At 31.5% G+C, this 15,525-nt stretch overlaps 4 protein-coding genes across 10 annotated transcripts in view; 1 reads left to right on the top strand and 3 right to left on the bottom strand.

Moving 5' to 3' along the window:
- The first annotated feature begins 50 nt into the window (after nt 1–50).
- LOC132907421 (exocyst complex component 2) lies at nt 51–11,192 on the top strand. 3 transcript variants are annotated; one of them, XM_060960517.1, is made up of 12 exons: nt 51–700; nt 784–1,084; nt 1,142–1,337; nt 1,408–1,909; nt 1,970–2,259; nt 2,337–2,521; nt 2,596–2,710; nt 2,791–3,072; nt 3,237–3,563; nt 3,644–3,828; nt 3,908–4,119; nt 10,591–11,192. In XM_060960517.1, exons 1-11 carry the CDS (start codon nt 592–594, stop codon nt 4,092–4,094), a joined length of 2,679 nt encoding a protein of 892 aa, XP_060816500.1. In that variant the 5' UTR covers nt 51–591; the 3' UTR covers nt 4,095–4,119; nt 10,591–11,192. The 3 variants fall into 3 exon arrangements, with proteins under 3 accessions (XP_060816500.1, XP_060816501.1, XP_060816499.1); XM_060960518.1 differs by lacking the exon at nt 10,591–11,192 and adding an exon at nt 4,173–4,299; XM_060960516.1 differs by lacking the exon at nt 10,591–11,192 and adding an exon at nt 4,188–4,299 and having other exon boundaries at nt 52–700.
- On the bottom strand, nt 4,159–10,170 carry LOC132907414 (uncharacterized phosphotransferase YvkC-like). Its single transcript, XM_060960498.1, has 18 exons — nt 9,356–10,170; nt 9,165–9,286; nt 8,955–9,093; nt 8,689–8,869; nt 8,502–8,615; nt 8,201–8,425; nt 8,012–8,139; nt 7,612–7,943; nt 7,393–7,538; nt 7,035–7,301; nt 6,815–6,965; nt 6,194–6,733; nt 5,828–6,130; nt 5,377–5,766; nt 4,953–5,278; nt 4,795–4,879; nt 4,421–4,721; nt 4,159–4,357 (listed from the first exon to the last, which is right to left on the bottom strand). Exons 1-18 carry the CDS (start codon nt 9,483–9,485, stop codon nt 4,296–4,298), a joined length of 3,942 nt encoding a protein of 1,313 aa, XP_060816481.1. The 5' UTR covers nt 9,486–10,170; the 3' UTR covers nt 4,159–4,295.
- LOC132907425 (lipid scramblase CLPTM1L) lies at nt 10,308–13,212 on the bottom strand. Its single transcript, XM_060960524.1, has 8 exons — nt 12,605–13,212; nt 12,213–12,333; nt 11,917–12,137; nt 11,558–11,843; nt 11,298–11,486; nt 11,044–11,219; nt 10,724–10,975; nt 10,308–10,652 (listed from the first exon to the last, which is right to left on the bottom strand). The coding sequence occupies exons 1-8, from the start codon at nt 12,856–12,858 to the stop codon at nt 10,562–10,564; spliced, it is 1,590 nt and encodes a 529-aa protein (XP_060816507.1). The 5' UTR covers nt 12,859–13,212; the 3' UTR covers nt 10,308–10,561.
- Nucleotides 13,213–13,333: 121 nt separating this feature from the next.
- The window catches only part of LOC132907430 (uncharacterized), a 44,477-nt gene continuing 42,285 nt past the window's right edge, over nt 13,334–15,525 (bottom strand). For all 5 annotated transcript variants that reach the window (XM_060960533.1, XM_060960532.1, XM_060960534.1 and 2 more), the window contains exons 5-6: nt 15,352–15,442; nt 13,334–14,805 (exon numbers count right to left, since the gene is read on the bottom strand). In XM_060960533.1, the coding sequence (XP_060816516.1) occupies nt 14,695–14,805; nt 15,352–15,442 (202 nt within the window). In that variant the 3' untranslated portion in view covers nt 13,334–14,694. The remainder of the gene's footprint in view (nt 14,806–15,351; nt 15,443–15,525) is intronic.

Raw genomic sequence — 15,525 nt, 5'->3', positions numbered from 1 at the left:
CAATTTTCTATTAATTTTATTTAAAATATAGACACAAATTCCAAAGTCGTATACTATTCTAATAGAATTAAATATAAAAATCTATAGATATATATAGTGAAATAACAGCTCTAGCGATGATGTAGATGCCTATCGACAGCTATAGATAACTAATCAAAAGGCGTAGCACGGCCGTAATTTACATGGAAATGAATATCTTTTATCGATAAAGTTAATTCAAAGTTGTTTTAAATCATTTTCAATATCGTTGGGGTATAATGACTTTATCGTGAATATGTATTCAGTTTCGATGTGTTTTATAAAATTTGTCTACCTTCCACTCTATCGCATCGACAATCACGTTTGTCACTGGGTTATCGGCCGTCATTCGCTTTGACAGTGATTTTTCTTCCCTCTGACTTACTTGTCTCTTCATGAATTAGTACAGAAGATAAGATTTGAGAGAAGTTTATAAAAAAATGGTAATCGTTGTCTATCGGACTGAAGGCAGGATTTCAAACCTGTTTGATTATTAAAATTAGAATTATGTGTAATCAATATTTGTTTACTCGAAGATAGTAGAATTTTGGATTAAAATATTAAATTAACGAGATGGGTCCACCGCCAGTGGTAACGGGAGTATCTCCTAAGGAAGGACCTCCAGGTACCCGCGTGATTGTTCGCGGTGAATTTCTGGGTAACAAAGCTCAAGATCTCATAGGTTAATTTCACTTTTTAAGTTACTCACTTATATTGTTAATGGTAAAGAAATTTTTTCATCAATGGAAATTTTAATGCATTTAGGCCTAACAATATGCGGATGTGATTGCTTCTTATCAGCAGAATGGAAATCTTCAAATAAGATCATTGCCAGATCAGGACCTTGTAAAGGTCGGGGTGATATTATAGTAACTACACGCAGTGGAGGACCAGGAACATCAACCGTACAATTCCGTGGTTATCATGAAACGATAGGTCCTATGAAAGAATCCGCAGTATGGGTGGAGGAAGCTCCTATGCAGAGTTTTGTCTGGGGGAGAAGAACACTTTCTCCAACGAATTATCAACAAGAAGACCCTTTAGGTTTAAGCGTAGAAGGCAATGAGTATGTTTATCTAACATCTTTGAGTTAACAGAAATTCTTTAATGTATTACTTTGTAGTAAGAAGTTCCCTGAAGATGAATTAATGGAACTATTTGGAGAAGGTAGTGGAGATCTTACTAGTGAAAAATTTCACCCTGGTTGGTTCTTATTGCAACATCACCATGCTACTACTTTTGAAGATTTAAAGGCTGGATTGGCTTTTCTCAAAAGAAAAGTGAATTCTCAAAAAGAGGGTCAACTATCATTTTTAAAGGTGATTGTTAAATTAAGGAGACAAGTTAATATTTATATCTTTACTTAGTATCTTGTTTATTTTTTTGTAGGCTAATGTAGGATCTGTAATGGAACAATTAGATACAATAACATTATTAAAGGAACAATTTGAAACAGATATAAAAACATATGGCAGTGATCCCACTGAAAAGTTAGAGAAAGCTATTAAGCAGTCCATGTCAGAGGCTAATAAATTATTTGACGATGTACTAGCAAGAAGGGACAGAGCAGATGCAACAAGAAATGCATTGTCTGTAATGCAGAGATATAAGTTCCTTTTTTGTATGCCAATTAATATAGAAAAGAACATAAAACGGGGCAATTATGATCTTGTAATTAACGATTACACGAGAGTAAAAAATTTATTTAAAAATACAGAAATCGAAGTTTTTAAAAAAGTATTGAATGAAATTGATAACAGAATTGTCATGTTAAAAGCACATTTAAGAAATAAACTTGAAGAAATGCCCTTCAGTCTGGAGGAACATAAGAAAATAATTAGAAATCTTGTTAATTTGGAAGCTGAAGGAGATCCAGCTTGGGACGCTATAGGTATTTGTTTATAATATTGTATATTATATGTTTGCTAAAGCTAATAATTACCTTTTCCAGTTTCACATTCGAATTACTTGAAAAAAAGTATTACCAATTGTATACAAGAACATTTGGAAGTGGATAATTCAAATGGAGAGGATTGGAACAAAGCAAAGTCAATACAAAACAGTAAACAATCAAAATTGAACAAAAATGATGGGACTAATATTCCCCCAGAAATATCATGTATTGAAACAATTTGTGATATAATTGTCGAGCAACTACCAGACTTATGGAGATTGGGTCAGAGCTACTTTACAGGACAGTTACATGTTGCAGTGGATGCAGAAAAACAGACACCTTTCAAGGTACAATAAATTATTTATCAAGTGAACATCGTAGAAAAATTCAACTCTGTTACAAGAAATTAATTATTTTGACACAGAATCTAGTACTGTCAAGCATGGAGCATGCGATGGAAGGTTTGAAAGATACATGTGGCAATGATTTGGATGCTGTATGGCTTTTACATATCTTGCGTAGGATTAGACAAATGTACGCTTCATTGATTCATTTGGATTTACCAAATGAGGCATTAGATATTTTCGGAAAATTTATACTTAACTTGAGGTACAAAATATTGTTACTATTTTGTTAATGTTTTTTAGTTTTGTCATATAATGAATTCAAATTTTTCAAATTAGACTGGAATGTTTTCATACTCTATTTAAACAAACGAAAGGAAACATAGCAACATTATACAAAAAAGAAACATGGCAAATTGAATATTTAAATGAAGATGGTGGCGTTACGAAAGTGGTAATAATTGGATCTTGTTTATAAAAATACTATATGTACATATATCGTTTTGTTAAATTTGTTCATTTTTGTCTTTATAGCCATATCTGTTTGAAGAAATGGTTATAGAAGTCGCAAAGCGGGCGCGCGATACAGTAGTTGCTTGTGGCCCTCGAGAAGAACCTTTATTTACTAATCCTGCTAATCATCTTCTATACTATCATTCTATCCAGGCATTGTTTACAACGTTCACACGATATTGCCTACAGCGATTGGCATTCAGTGGCTGCGAGGCAGCTCTAGATGTTGACGAATCGTCTGTATCTCAATTAGTTGGTTCTCCTTCTGGCTATAAGAGCAAGAATAACAAGCATCAAGGTCCAGTAAGTTTTACAGCATACTTGCAGCGTGGTATGTTTATAGAGAAGACCATTTATTTCAGGAAAGATAGTCTATATATTAATTGTCGTTAGAAAAAAGTACAAAATTTGTAGCATCTTTTGAAGTCAGTGCTATATTTTAGCATTACTTCTGAATTTTTTATCAGACGTGGGAACAATACCTGTTAATCTCATTAAGTAATATTCGTTATACACTGAACACCATCCTACCAAGAATTCGAGACGCATTGAAGGATCAGGGTTATCCGAGTTTGTCAGATGCGGATGGATGGGGTTCCGATTGGACGCAACTGAGTACACTGGACGCGGCTGTACTGGATGCATATTTGGAACGCCGTTGTGACCCATTAGTTGGCACAATTGAACCAAGTATGTATCTGGGTGGATTAGAATGGGATTTTGAAACAGAACCTACTCATGTGAGACCGTATGCGCAAGAAATCCTAGCAAATTTAATTGCAGTTCACGCAGAGGTATCGATCGTTTTATATTCGTAAGCAATTTTTAATCGTTTAATGCAATTTTTGTGATTGCCAGTTGTTCTTTTTTATAGGTGCGCCGTGTCGCACCAGCTTTACTTTATCGAGTACTCTCTCACATAGTTGAGACAGTAGCGGAAGAACTTGCAAGACTCATGTCGTGTGTTACTCAATTCGGACCGGCCGGAATTGTGCAAGCACGTACAGATATTACACTCCTGCGGAGTGCCTTACAGTCTTACAGTACACCGAGAGCAAAGTAATAGTCTATTTGGTGTTTCCTTTTTTTTAGTTACACAAATAAAGGAGATACTAATATTTTAATTTTTGATCTGTAGAGATTTCTTTGAAGAAGCACTAATTGCAATACCGAAACCAGTTCACAAAGACGACTATGCGCGAATCGACATGTTGTTCGTAAAAGTAAAAACGTCTATGCATTTGCAACTATCGTGTCTTGCCAATGATGCAACCAATAATACTCCTACATTGATTGCCGATCCTAATCGCGTCACTACTGTATAGCTTTAATAATAACTTAAGAATCTAAGTAAGTATTTATTGTAATTGTTATTGTCATCTTTTCAAATATTATTACAATAGATTCCTTTATTGCAGTTTGCACATTCATCGCTATTAATGTGAATAAATGAAGCAAATTTCACCTTGAATTGTTAAATTATATAAATACATATGATACAAGAGAAAATAAAAATTGTAACCTTTTTAATCATGTTTCTTCACCAACTGCAAAACACCAGTATCCGCGGTTAATAGCACAGTGTCTCCTACAAATTTATTTATATTTTAGCGTTTGTTTTTAATCCTTTTTAGAAACAACAATATGTTACCTGTTTGAAATATTTGTGTAGCTTTCTTAGCTCCAACTATGCATGGAAGGCCGTATTCTCTAGCTACTACAGCTCCATGACTTATAAGTCCTCCTAATTCTGTAACTATACCGCTCAATAATGGGAAATATGGGCTCCAAGCAATATCAGTAGCATGAGTAATTAAAATATCACCCTGTTGTATTGTATGTGCTTCTGATAAATCCGTGATTACACATGCTCTGTTAAGAACAGAGCCTCCGCATACCGACATTCCTTTAATTTTTTCAGATTTTTCATCTACTACCATATCTACATTACTCTGCAATATAGAAACAGTTTTATAATTTTTATATATAAATAGTATTCATACAAAAAATAATATATCAATCTACCTTCATAGGAATTGGCATTCCAGTATTAACTTCTGGATATTCCATATTTTTTAACTGAGGAAAAATTCTTTTCCTACGGGAAGCTCTAAAAAATTGTAAAAGTATATCAATATAATAATTCAAAGGAAAAATAAAATTTTATTTAATGATTTTATTACTTTTGTACTAATGATGTATCGTGATGACTCAATAATTTCCCTATTTCTTCGTTCGTTAAAAAGAATATTAAGTCTTCGCTAGGTAAATATCCTTCTAAAACCATCAATTTTCCTAGTCTTCTATAAGCTAGCCTAAATATATGTATAACATATACAAATATTGATTTCGTCATTTCTCGACGAATGACAGATTGTCTACATAGGGGTACAAGTTTTTCCAAAATCCATTTAATACGTTTCGACTTTGGTGTCTTCAATTGCGCCACTGTCTCCTCTGGACTAAGCGATTTGCTTGAATTTTTCTGTTTTACAGCCGCCATCATGATCTAGCAAAATAATTAATCTTTTTTATAATATATTCGTTACATATTCCAATGATATTGCATATTCCAATAATGGCGGATATTCCAATGATTCAGCTTACCTGAAGTGTACTAATAAGATCTTGAGGTCTAAGAGACCATGGTTCTGATATAAAATCCATCTCTTGAATGCATCTATATCCATGCTCTTTAAGAAGATTATTCAATTCCTTTGCAGCTTGTGGGCAATTAATTTTTAACCAATCGATACCTTTATTAGGATCAATTTTTTTAAATTCTTCGCCTTTTTCATTCATCTTAATATAATGCACTATTTTATTAAGTCCTGTTACCACTTCACCACTAACAATATCGCTGCAAGAACCTAACAAAATTGCGATATCTGAAAAGTGCTCTTGCACAAGATCTTTGTAGCCATGTGTTAGTAAACCCATTGCAAAAATTTGATAAATAACACTAACTCTTGATGTATGCAAATGACATTCTCCTGCCTAAAAGTTTTGTGAAATTACATAATCCATTGAAAATTTTCCAATATCTGAATATACCCACCATTAAATATTCCTCTTTATGTTGATTAATTTCATTATATAAACTATAAGCGGTATGAAAATCTTCTGCATTTAAATTTAAATTTTGACGAATCTTCTGTGCAGTTTTTTCTTTTGTGCTATTTTTCATTGTATCCTTTACCATGTCATATAGGAGCAAAATTCCATCTAGGCGACTACATACGCCGTTTCTATCACAAGCAACTTTTAACATTTCTGGTGTGACTAAAACAGCTCCGCTAATAGCTATATCTGTGACTTTATTGAAAAGTGTTATAGTTTCTCCAGGTTTTCGTAAAAACGCCTGCGATAATAATGAACATCTTTTAGATGTATGTTTTTCTATTAAATTCATAATACTACTTACATTATAATAGTTTATGCAGCATTTCATAGTAACGATAGGGAAGAAAATACAATCTAAAGATTGAAGTGCAATAGCCGTTGACAAATTAAGTAGTCTGTTAGTTATAGAAATTGATAAAGGTGATATTGGATATGGAAAAACTTCGCCTACATTAGCAAATGTAAGTATGTCAATATCGCTTGGGACGCCTGAATCCAATTCGTGCATTAATTCAAAATCTGTCCACGTATATAAAGTAGTGATAGGTCGAGCTTGAAGTAAATAAATATTTTCATTGACTACTGCCCATTCTATATCTCTGGCACTACCAAATAACATTTCTAAATCTATTCCTATAGTAGCTAATCGCAGAGCAATTTTTTCTGACAAACAAATTGTTTTGTTTTCTTGGTCATTGAGTTCGATTGTAACAACTCCATTTTCACTTGCTAGCATCTTTTGATGTTTATTCCCTGCTACTGAACTTGTTACAGTCAATTCATTATCCCAACTTTTATGAACAATTATTGTATCTGGTTCAACTGTTGCTGAAACAACAGACTAAGAAGATAGAAAGTCCATTAGTTGTTTTCTTATATATTATTTTTATGATTTATATTATAATTGTTACTTTAATCTTACCTCTCCTAATCCATAATTAGCTGTAATAAGAATATTTGACGGGTCTCCAGTAGTCGGATGTCTGGTGAACATAACACCTGCAGCACTAGCATTTACCATCTTTTGTACACATACGCCCATAGATGTCTTTACAAACATCCCATGTTGTTTTCTAATATATAAGTTATTTAATACATAAGTATTAAAAATATTATGAAAGCTAAATATATTATCATGTTACCTGTATTTAACACTTTGATATGAAAACAAACTCGCCCAACACTTAGCTACACTCTTGATGATATTATCTTCACCTTGGATACTTAAATAAGTTGAATTTTGGCCAGCAGCCGAAGTTTCTTCGCTATCTTCACCTACAGCACTAGATCTTATCGCATACCTATATGGTTTATCATCATTGTTTTCTGACTCTAAGTTCTCTATTGCTTTTAAAATTGCATCTTTTACTTCGTCAATAATAGGAGTCGACTCGATGATACGCATAGCTCTAAAAAAAAAAAAAAAAATAATAATAAATATTATTTATTTAGTAACAAAATATTCAATATTCTATAATAGTATTAAGCAAGGTAATTTACTCGTCACAATATTTTTGAAGATCACCATCTTTTTTCCCAACACTAACATTCTCAATATCATTAATTATTTCTTGCAATTCTTTATGTCTATGTAATTGCAATTCAAGGGCAAAAACAGTCACACAAAATCCTTTTGGTACAACAAACTATAAAAGTTGCTGCATGTTAGAATATTTTAAGAGCTTAGACTAAAACAATAAAATCTGTATCACGACTCACATCTGTATCTATAACAGAAGTTAACATTGCAAGAGAAAACCCTTTTCCACCGACAATATTTTCATTTTGGCATTTTCCATCATTAAAATATACAACATAATCGTTTTTTTGCACAGAAATACTAGGTTGTTTTAACAGTTGTAAAGGTGGATGCACTTTTGCTTTATATGATCCATTGTAGAGAGACCATAATTGCATTAATCCAACACCTGATTTTCCATTCATTTCTAACTTCACAGTGAAAATTTTGTTTAGCGAATTCCATGGCTGGCCATAATATAGAGTTATTGTCTTATTAGGTTTTATGATAATATCGTACTTTTTATTTTCAGCTGAAATTAAATGTACAACAATTATCTACAAGTTTTATAAGAAATATTTTCAATCAATTTCAATTTACCTATGAACCATGTTTTATATTCCAAATTATTATTAAGTTTTTTTTGTTTAAAATCGGATAATTTGAGTCCTATCTTGCTAATCTCTGCTATACTTTCATTATTAGTTCTATATTGACCAAACTGTATTCTGAAATTAAGAACTTCAGTGTAATATAGCAATTTTAATCATAGTATGTTATTCAACTTACTGTGGAAAACTATATCTTGTACTACTCATATTAAGATAATACATAGCGCCATATAACATTACTCCAAATAAAGTAACTGATTCATAAAATTCATAAGATTCATGCTTCCCCCAACGATATTGATGAAGTCCGCGCAAATACAGTGAAGAGACAGATCCATCTTTATATGTTATTTGACCTATCATAGATCCCCATTGATCAAAACCTGTATACTCAAGTAACTTTCTGTAAAAATCAGAGGTGGATTATTTACGTGAATAGAACAATAATGTACAATAGCATTTTTATAATTATTGAATACATTTTATTTATCCAGTCAGGATTCTTCCAAGGTTCACAAGCTAATGCTTCTGCATGTAATTTTGAACTCCAATCTTCTGGCCATCTTAATGGTTGGGAGGAATTCGTAATAAATCTAATTAAAAAAATGATTAATATAGTTCCCAAAACTTAACTGACCTAATTAATTAATTTACGCTGTTTATTACATAAAATTGAAGCGAACGTGTTCAACATTATCATCATTGCATTCATCACCCTGAGTTAAGTTTCTAAGCATTCCATTGTAAATTATCCTGCAACGTCGTTGAAAATCTAAAAATTCAATTTTTAGACCACCTGCTATCCATTCCTGAGTTAGACTACTTGTTAAAGTTGTATCAGGATATTCTGCAAAAAGAATTTTTAAATTGTTTTATACTCTTAGTTACTAAGAAAAAAAGAAATTCATCATACATCATGAACATTTTCATACCAGGCAAGACATATAGATGACCATCAGATGTGACAAGTTGCAATGATATTTCTGCTATTTTGAATGCTCTACGAGTAAATTTAATTACTAAAGAATTCCCTTTTTGATCTGCACCATAAAAAAATATGCTGTTGGCACTCTAAACAAATAAAAATCATACTGGATAAATTTAATAACACTTCCTAACTTAATAAAAGAAAAAATACTTACATTTTTATCTTTAATTTTTGAATTTTCTAGGTGATTTTTTTCATAATCTGAATGTCTTTCTTTCTTTTTTATCCTATTAATACAATATTCTGCCCACCAATATTTTAATAAGAAATAAGTACCTAAAAGTAATTTTTAGTAATGTATGTGCATACCTATTTTATCTATGTGAATTAATAAAAGATACTTACTTGGAATATCTTGTTTCAAGTTTAAACATGATGTATTATATTTCTTAACTGTTCTACTAATCCAAACATATAGCCACAATGGTAAAAGAATAGAAAGTAAAATTTTAAAAACAAATGGGACACTTATCATTGTGAATTAGTTGTTTTTTAATGGTTTGTTCCCTGATTGTTAGTGAGAAAGTTAGTTTATTATACACTTCCGCCTTTAAAGTAAGCAGTAGCAATGAAATTTGATAAAAAGTTTATCTGTATTGTTCTTTTCACGATATTGCTGCTTTCTATAATCTTGACTGATTATCAATTACTTATCAGTACTTGATAGATAAATGCTGATTGCGTGTGTAAAAACGTACGTTTTAACAATCATTATTAAACTTCTATAAATTTTTCAATTTAAAAATCTTCCGCGCAGGTACGCAATCTTATCTTGCGACCATATAAATAACATTTCAATCAATTGCAAACATGAGATGTAACTGAACACAAGTATATATATGTATATATACATATATATGTACACACATATATATGTATATGTAATAACAGCAAATTGCTATCCGCGAATAGCTTGAACGACACATTCTGAAAACGACCTTGAAAAATAATTACATAACACCAGTATACATCAAAATACAGAGTATCTTTTAGCAAATCCAATCCTAATGCTATCAAACATCATATAAATATATGTCTTATAATTTTGATTTAAAAATATATGATAATAGCTGGCTATAGATAATTTAAAAAAAAATCAATTTTTAAATTCTTATCTGCACCGTTTTAGACTTTGTTTGGTGATTATACTATTGCTTACAATCTTGTTATATTATATAATCAATTAAAATTATAAAAAATTCGTAACATATTTAAATCAATTAAAACGTCTTCAAAGGATACACATGATACCATTTATAAAATTTCGTTGTAAAAATCATATAAAAATCATACAAAGTAAAAGAAATATTTTTCATTATATTTTCACGCTTTAATAATCTTTTTCTCATATATCACAATGAAAGATCGTTATATATCAGTTCTGTCTTTTAGCAATGTAAGTACTTATATAACAAGAGATTACTTCTAAAATATTATGAAAGCCACACCATTTAGGCATTCATATCAGTATACATTAGTGAAACATCATTCAATGTCATAGTAATTTCAGATGCAGATATTTAAAGAGATACTAAAAATTGAATATTTATCTTAGTCGCTCTTTTTATTTGAATTTTCAGAATTAACAGTTTCCTCGCCAATAACATCAATATCTGGACGAGATTTGTCTACCGGATACAACCTATAAATGATGACATTTATCAGAGTAAAGTCTACGTACAATTACATAAAACATAAAAATTCCTGACTCACCATCGTTGATAAAGGTAAATGAGAAAAACTGCGTCATCTCTAAAACACGCTATTCTATGCGCGGTTGGTGTTGAAATGATAAATGCGAAGACGTCATCTATAAATGTATTGAATGCTTTATACATGAACGTTCTCCATGGTAGATGTGCCACGGATTTTAGTTTGTAGTTTACAAAAAGTTGCGGAAGCATAAACAAAAATCCGAATGCATAAACACCGTTTACTAAGGAGTTTATGCTCCACGAGTACCAACTGAAATTCAAAACATTATACGCATAGATATTTACATACATAAATTTCGAGTACATACAGTTATATACCTTTTGTGTGGTTGATAAAGTAAAGAATAGATTGCACCGCCGATAACAAGAGGATACAATAAATAACTTAAGTAATGCATACTTTCAGCATCGAATTCTCTTGTTCTAACTTCAGCTATATTGTTGATATTATTGTTTTTAAGCCTAAGTCTCAACACTTTTTTTAATTTCCACATCTATTGAGAAAAAAGAACATAAAAAAGAAAAAGAGTATGTAAAATATTAACAGCTACATATATACAGTTTACCATTACCTCAATAATAGATCCAATTCCGACAGGGATTAGGACAAGTAGAGATGAACCTTCATCTAATAAGTAAAGGAAAATAACAGTCTGACTAAATCCTCGCCATACAACAGTCCATTTACTAAGGCCCACAAGATTATCTTTCCTTCTCCAATAACTCACATCATTTTTAAAAGCAAGGAAGTCAAATAGCAGCTACAGAAATATAAAATGTTGTATTAAATTATATTTCAAACTATGTTATAGTTATGCTTTAGTTTACATACATGAATGGCTGCAATAAGAAAAGTTCCTCCTAGAATATATATGTTGGTATCCGCAAAAATTCCTTTCACTTCATCTACATCTTTATCAGAAAATCCAAGAGTTTTTAAATTTTGCATAGTAGCTTCCACATGCAAGAGCAACCTTAACTTCCCAATAGAAATTGGAGAATATTGCAACGTGATATTAACTGTATTATTCTGAGGCATGATTTTTGCCAAATCACGATGTCTGGTTTGTAAAAAGTCACAGTTAATTATAGGTAAAAATGTTTTGCCTTGTATGATTCTGAAATAATGTTATGAAATACTAATGTTATATAAATCAATGCTTAAAGTATATGTAAATAATGCTAATATACTTTAAGTGATTCACAAGTTCCACAGGTACATTATGCACAGGTAGCTTCACATCATCAGTCATTATTGTAAACATTACGCGACTCTTAATATGTGTCACTGGATTTACAAAATTTTGCTTCTTCTTGGGATTTGAATTTCTCTCACCTAATAGATTGAAAGCTTCTGCTTCAGGAATGGTATACTGGGTCATTTTAATAGGAATGTAAGATACATATGGATCCTACAATAGTTAAATTGTTAAATATATACATAAAAAACTTATATATAAGAATAAAATTCATATTATCTTTCATACCTTCTGTATATTGGTAATACCTTTTGCATACTTCCTAGAAGGAAGCATCGGTGCAACGATAATATGCAAAAACAGTGTTCCATTATTTCGTGTCTTGCGTGGAACATTCAAAGTTAATGGACTGAAAGAAAAATATAACATTTGCATATTAAGAGAGGTGCATGCATTTAAAATTTAATGTTTACAAATAAACGGTAAAGGATATTTATGCAAATTCATACTTTTATCTCAAGAAATGGAATGTAAACAAAGCATTTATTTTGTTCACAGAATATTATAACGAGCGTTATATTTTGGATATTTTATATATTTACTTTTACTTTACTTATATTACATGTATTCTGCAGTTTTTAATTTTCTCACAAGTGCATAAATAGAGAATATCTACTCACAAACTATTTGTGTGTGTATAATTGAAATTTTCACTAGCGTATACGAAATCGATCTGCTGTTCGGTAGGATATTTGTCGACGGAACTGTAAATTCGCAATTGTAGTTGCTGTTTTTGACTTAAATACGACGTCAGGCATGGTTTGCCTTCTTCGCAAGCCGGTGCCACGAACAACAGAGACAAATTATAAATCGAATAAACGATATAAGCCAGAAATAGTTTCGTTAATATAAGGGTAAAGGATGGCCACTGCATTTTTACAAATTTTTCCTTAAAATATTTTTTACATCATTTGTCTTCAACTAAGCGAATCAAAAAACTCAACTGATATCACGTTCCATACGATACATAACCGTGAATACTTGTATGTTATTTCGTCTCACTTCAGTGTACACTTAACACATTTAAGTTCATTATCATGTTATTGATATCAGTATAATAGTATGTAATGTATTTTAATACATTATCGGTTCAAAAACGTATAGAATATGATCAAAAAAGTTGTAACGGGACAATCAGTGGTGACGACGGTACGTGCATAATCAATCGTGAAATCAGGATACGAACGCCATCTGATGACGACTAAATGAACTAAAAAGAGCGCAAACGATATTTTAATAATGGAATTTATTTATTTTGGAATTTATTTGTTTTATAACAAAAATAGGAAGAAAAAGTTAATTTATCATAATAGTAATAATAATAATAATAATAATAATAATAATAATAATAATAATATACGTGTAGATTTATTCACAATCATCAGCATAAAACGAATTAATAATAATTTTACATTTATTAAACGCTACGATCTATCACAATAAATCCTTCTCTTCGTTCACTGTTCACGGTTCAAGGTTCGTATAGAAATATATTCGAACAAACAAATGCTAACTTCTACTAGAACGTAAACTGTATTTCGAAGGCTCCGAGGAACCATCATAAATTCGCACATCTATACATAGACATACTTAATAACATAATTAATTGTATAGTACATGTAGATGTACATATGTACAAGCTAGAAGTTAAGTGGAAAAGACGAGAATGAAATCTCTTTACTTCCTCTTGCTGGATATGTTATAAAGGCATAAAGCTATAAACTACGGTATGTATTTGGTCCGATGTTTTATTAGCCCGATTCTACATCTTGAAAATATTCGAAGCTGACCATGTATGCAAGCGAGAAGGTATTCAGATCCCGTTATTCTATTTAGAACCGCGTTAATCTTTCAATAAAAGTTCGAAGACTGTAAGAAACGTCGAAGTTGGATCTTAAATTAAATCCAAGATAGTACATTAAATCGAAATCCAAGATAGTACAAGTAGTACGGAAGTAGTTCTTATCATGATACGAGTAGTTCTCCGACGATTCGTAGGAATTCAGTTTTATTAAATTACGTTTCGCGCCTTTAATATAATAATATTTAGCTAAACATTAATCGTTTTATTTGTACTTACCGCTCTAAAAAGTTTATCTCGTTATAATTATCTCATCAATGAAGTACATTTTATTGCACTATTCGATCGTTGCAGTCCGACGAAAGTGACGGTATCGCTGTCTTTCTTTAATAATACCTCGATCATTGCCAATTGTTATCATGGTAGAAAAATAGAGGGAACGAGTGACAAAATCAAAATTCAGGCATGTGCGTGATACACGTATATACCACGTTATACATCGCACGCGATATATTCACAAATTCGCACGCGTGTTCCATGTATAACGCGAATACAGGAATGCGCGCAGACCATGCAATTTTGATATATCGTCAAGCTTTCTTTAAGAAATCGTAAGACCGACGGAGTTTTCTTTTTACCTAAAAAGTCTTTGAAAATCTTCGACTTAAAATATTTTATTCGCTCATATTTTTATCGGAATCGCTAACCAGCCATTGCGTTCAAACATTCGGAGGAAAACAACGTTCCTGCGTGTCTATACAATTATACTACGGCAAATATTCACTTTCTTCCGGGCACTCATCGAGTAAGTACATGCTATTGTTCCAACAACGATATTTGTTCGTGCGCCTCCCCATCAGAAATACTGAACGTTTCGATCCTCTTTCCGGGTTGAATTATCTTCTTTTGTCATAGTTTCGTATGCTTCACACTGTCCGTCCAATAATTTTGTATTGTCATCGCTTCTAGCGAATTTAAAAACGAATCATTATCCAAGCTGTACATTTCTTCGGAATTATCCTGTAAACGAACGTTTATTTTAATAGATCACGTATTTCCATTAAAGATCATTTGACGAGCCGAGTATCATAGTGGTCAACATTTAAAAAATATTGGTCATTCGTGTTTTATAATATTTAACAGAATTATTCGTTTAATCGGTAGTCAAGCAAATTGCAATCTTATTTATACGTGTATTTGCAACACGTTTTCTTAATTTTAAGAAATACCTTCAATACTTTTAATAACAACAAAGTAATTCATTACTATGATCTTTTCACCACTATGATCTCCTGCCACATAAAAGTTAGGCGAGTTATCACGCTTGTTGTGGAATCATCCGACGTTATTTGGAAGATGATTTTGGCAATTTGCACAGATGAAATTGAAACATATCAGGATCATGATATAAATATAAATATACAATATTTAACGCAATGTTGCGAATTTCAAATAAGAACTCCATCATCGAATTCATCCATTCGATTTACATTCTTCCAAAATGAACACTCCCACTATTGTACAGCCATGATAAGCTGCAAGATGCTTTTTAATATTCGTACTTACGCGAATCGTGGAATCATCGATATAACCGGAACTATCGGGGTTACTGCATTTGTCGCTGTTAAGCGTTTGTGGTGGATTCAGGTACCTACGTCTGTAACGAAATAATTTTTCTATGCAATGCTGAAAGTCGTTTCGTCTCCTACGCAATAAGATTCGGTTCGTAACGCGTTAATT

This window comes from Bombus pascuorum, chromosome 5, assembly GCF_905332965.1.
Source record: "Bombus pascuorum chromosome 5, iyBomPasc1.1, whole genome shotgun sequence".
Lineage (NCBI taxonomy): Eukaryota > Metazoa > Arthropoda > Insecta > Hymenoptera > Apidae > Bombus > Bombus pascuorum.
Note: the sequence above shows the minus strand (reverse complement) of the source record. Positions and strands in the feature narration are given on the sequence as shown.

Bases quoted from the DNA above. Each gene is read 5' to 3' on its own strand.
- LOC132907421 (XM_060960517.1), top strand. From the start codon at position 592: ATGGGTCCACCGCCAGTGGTAACGGGAGTATCTCCTAAGGAAGGACCT. The intron at 2,711-2,790 runs GTAATAATTGGA...TTGTCTTTATAG, and splicing joins ATGGTGGCGTTACGAAAGTG to CCATATCTGTTTGAAGAAAT. The intron at 3,829-3,907 runs GTAATAGTCTAT...TTTGATCTGTAG, and splicing joins TACAGTACACCGAGAGCAAA to AGATTTCTTTGAAGAAGCAC.
- LOC132907414 (XM_060960498.1), bottom strand. From the start codon at position 9,485: ATGATAAGTGTCCCATTTGTTTTTAAAATTTTACTTTCTATTCTTTTA. The intron at 8,140-8,200 runs GTAAGTTGAATA...TCTTAATTTCAG, and splicing joins ACAAGATATAGTTTTCCACA to AATACAGTTTGGTCAATATA. The intron at 4,880-4,952 runs GTAATAAAATCA...ACAATTTTTTAG, and splicing joins GATACATCATTAGTACAAAA to AGCTTCCCGTAGGAAAAGAA.
- LOC132907425 (XM_060960524.1), bottom strand. From the start codon at position 12,858: ATGCAGTGGCCATCCTTTACCCTTATATTAACGAAACTATTTCTGGCT. The intron at 11,844-11,916 runs GTATATTAGCAT...ACATTATTTCAG, and splicing joins GAACTTGTGAATCACTTAAA to AATCATACAAGGCAAAACAT. The intron at 10,653-10,723 runs GTGAGTCAGGAA...CATCATTTATAG, and splicing joins ATTTACCTTTATCAACGATG to GTTGTATCCGGTAGACAAAT.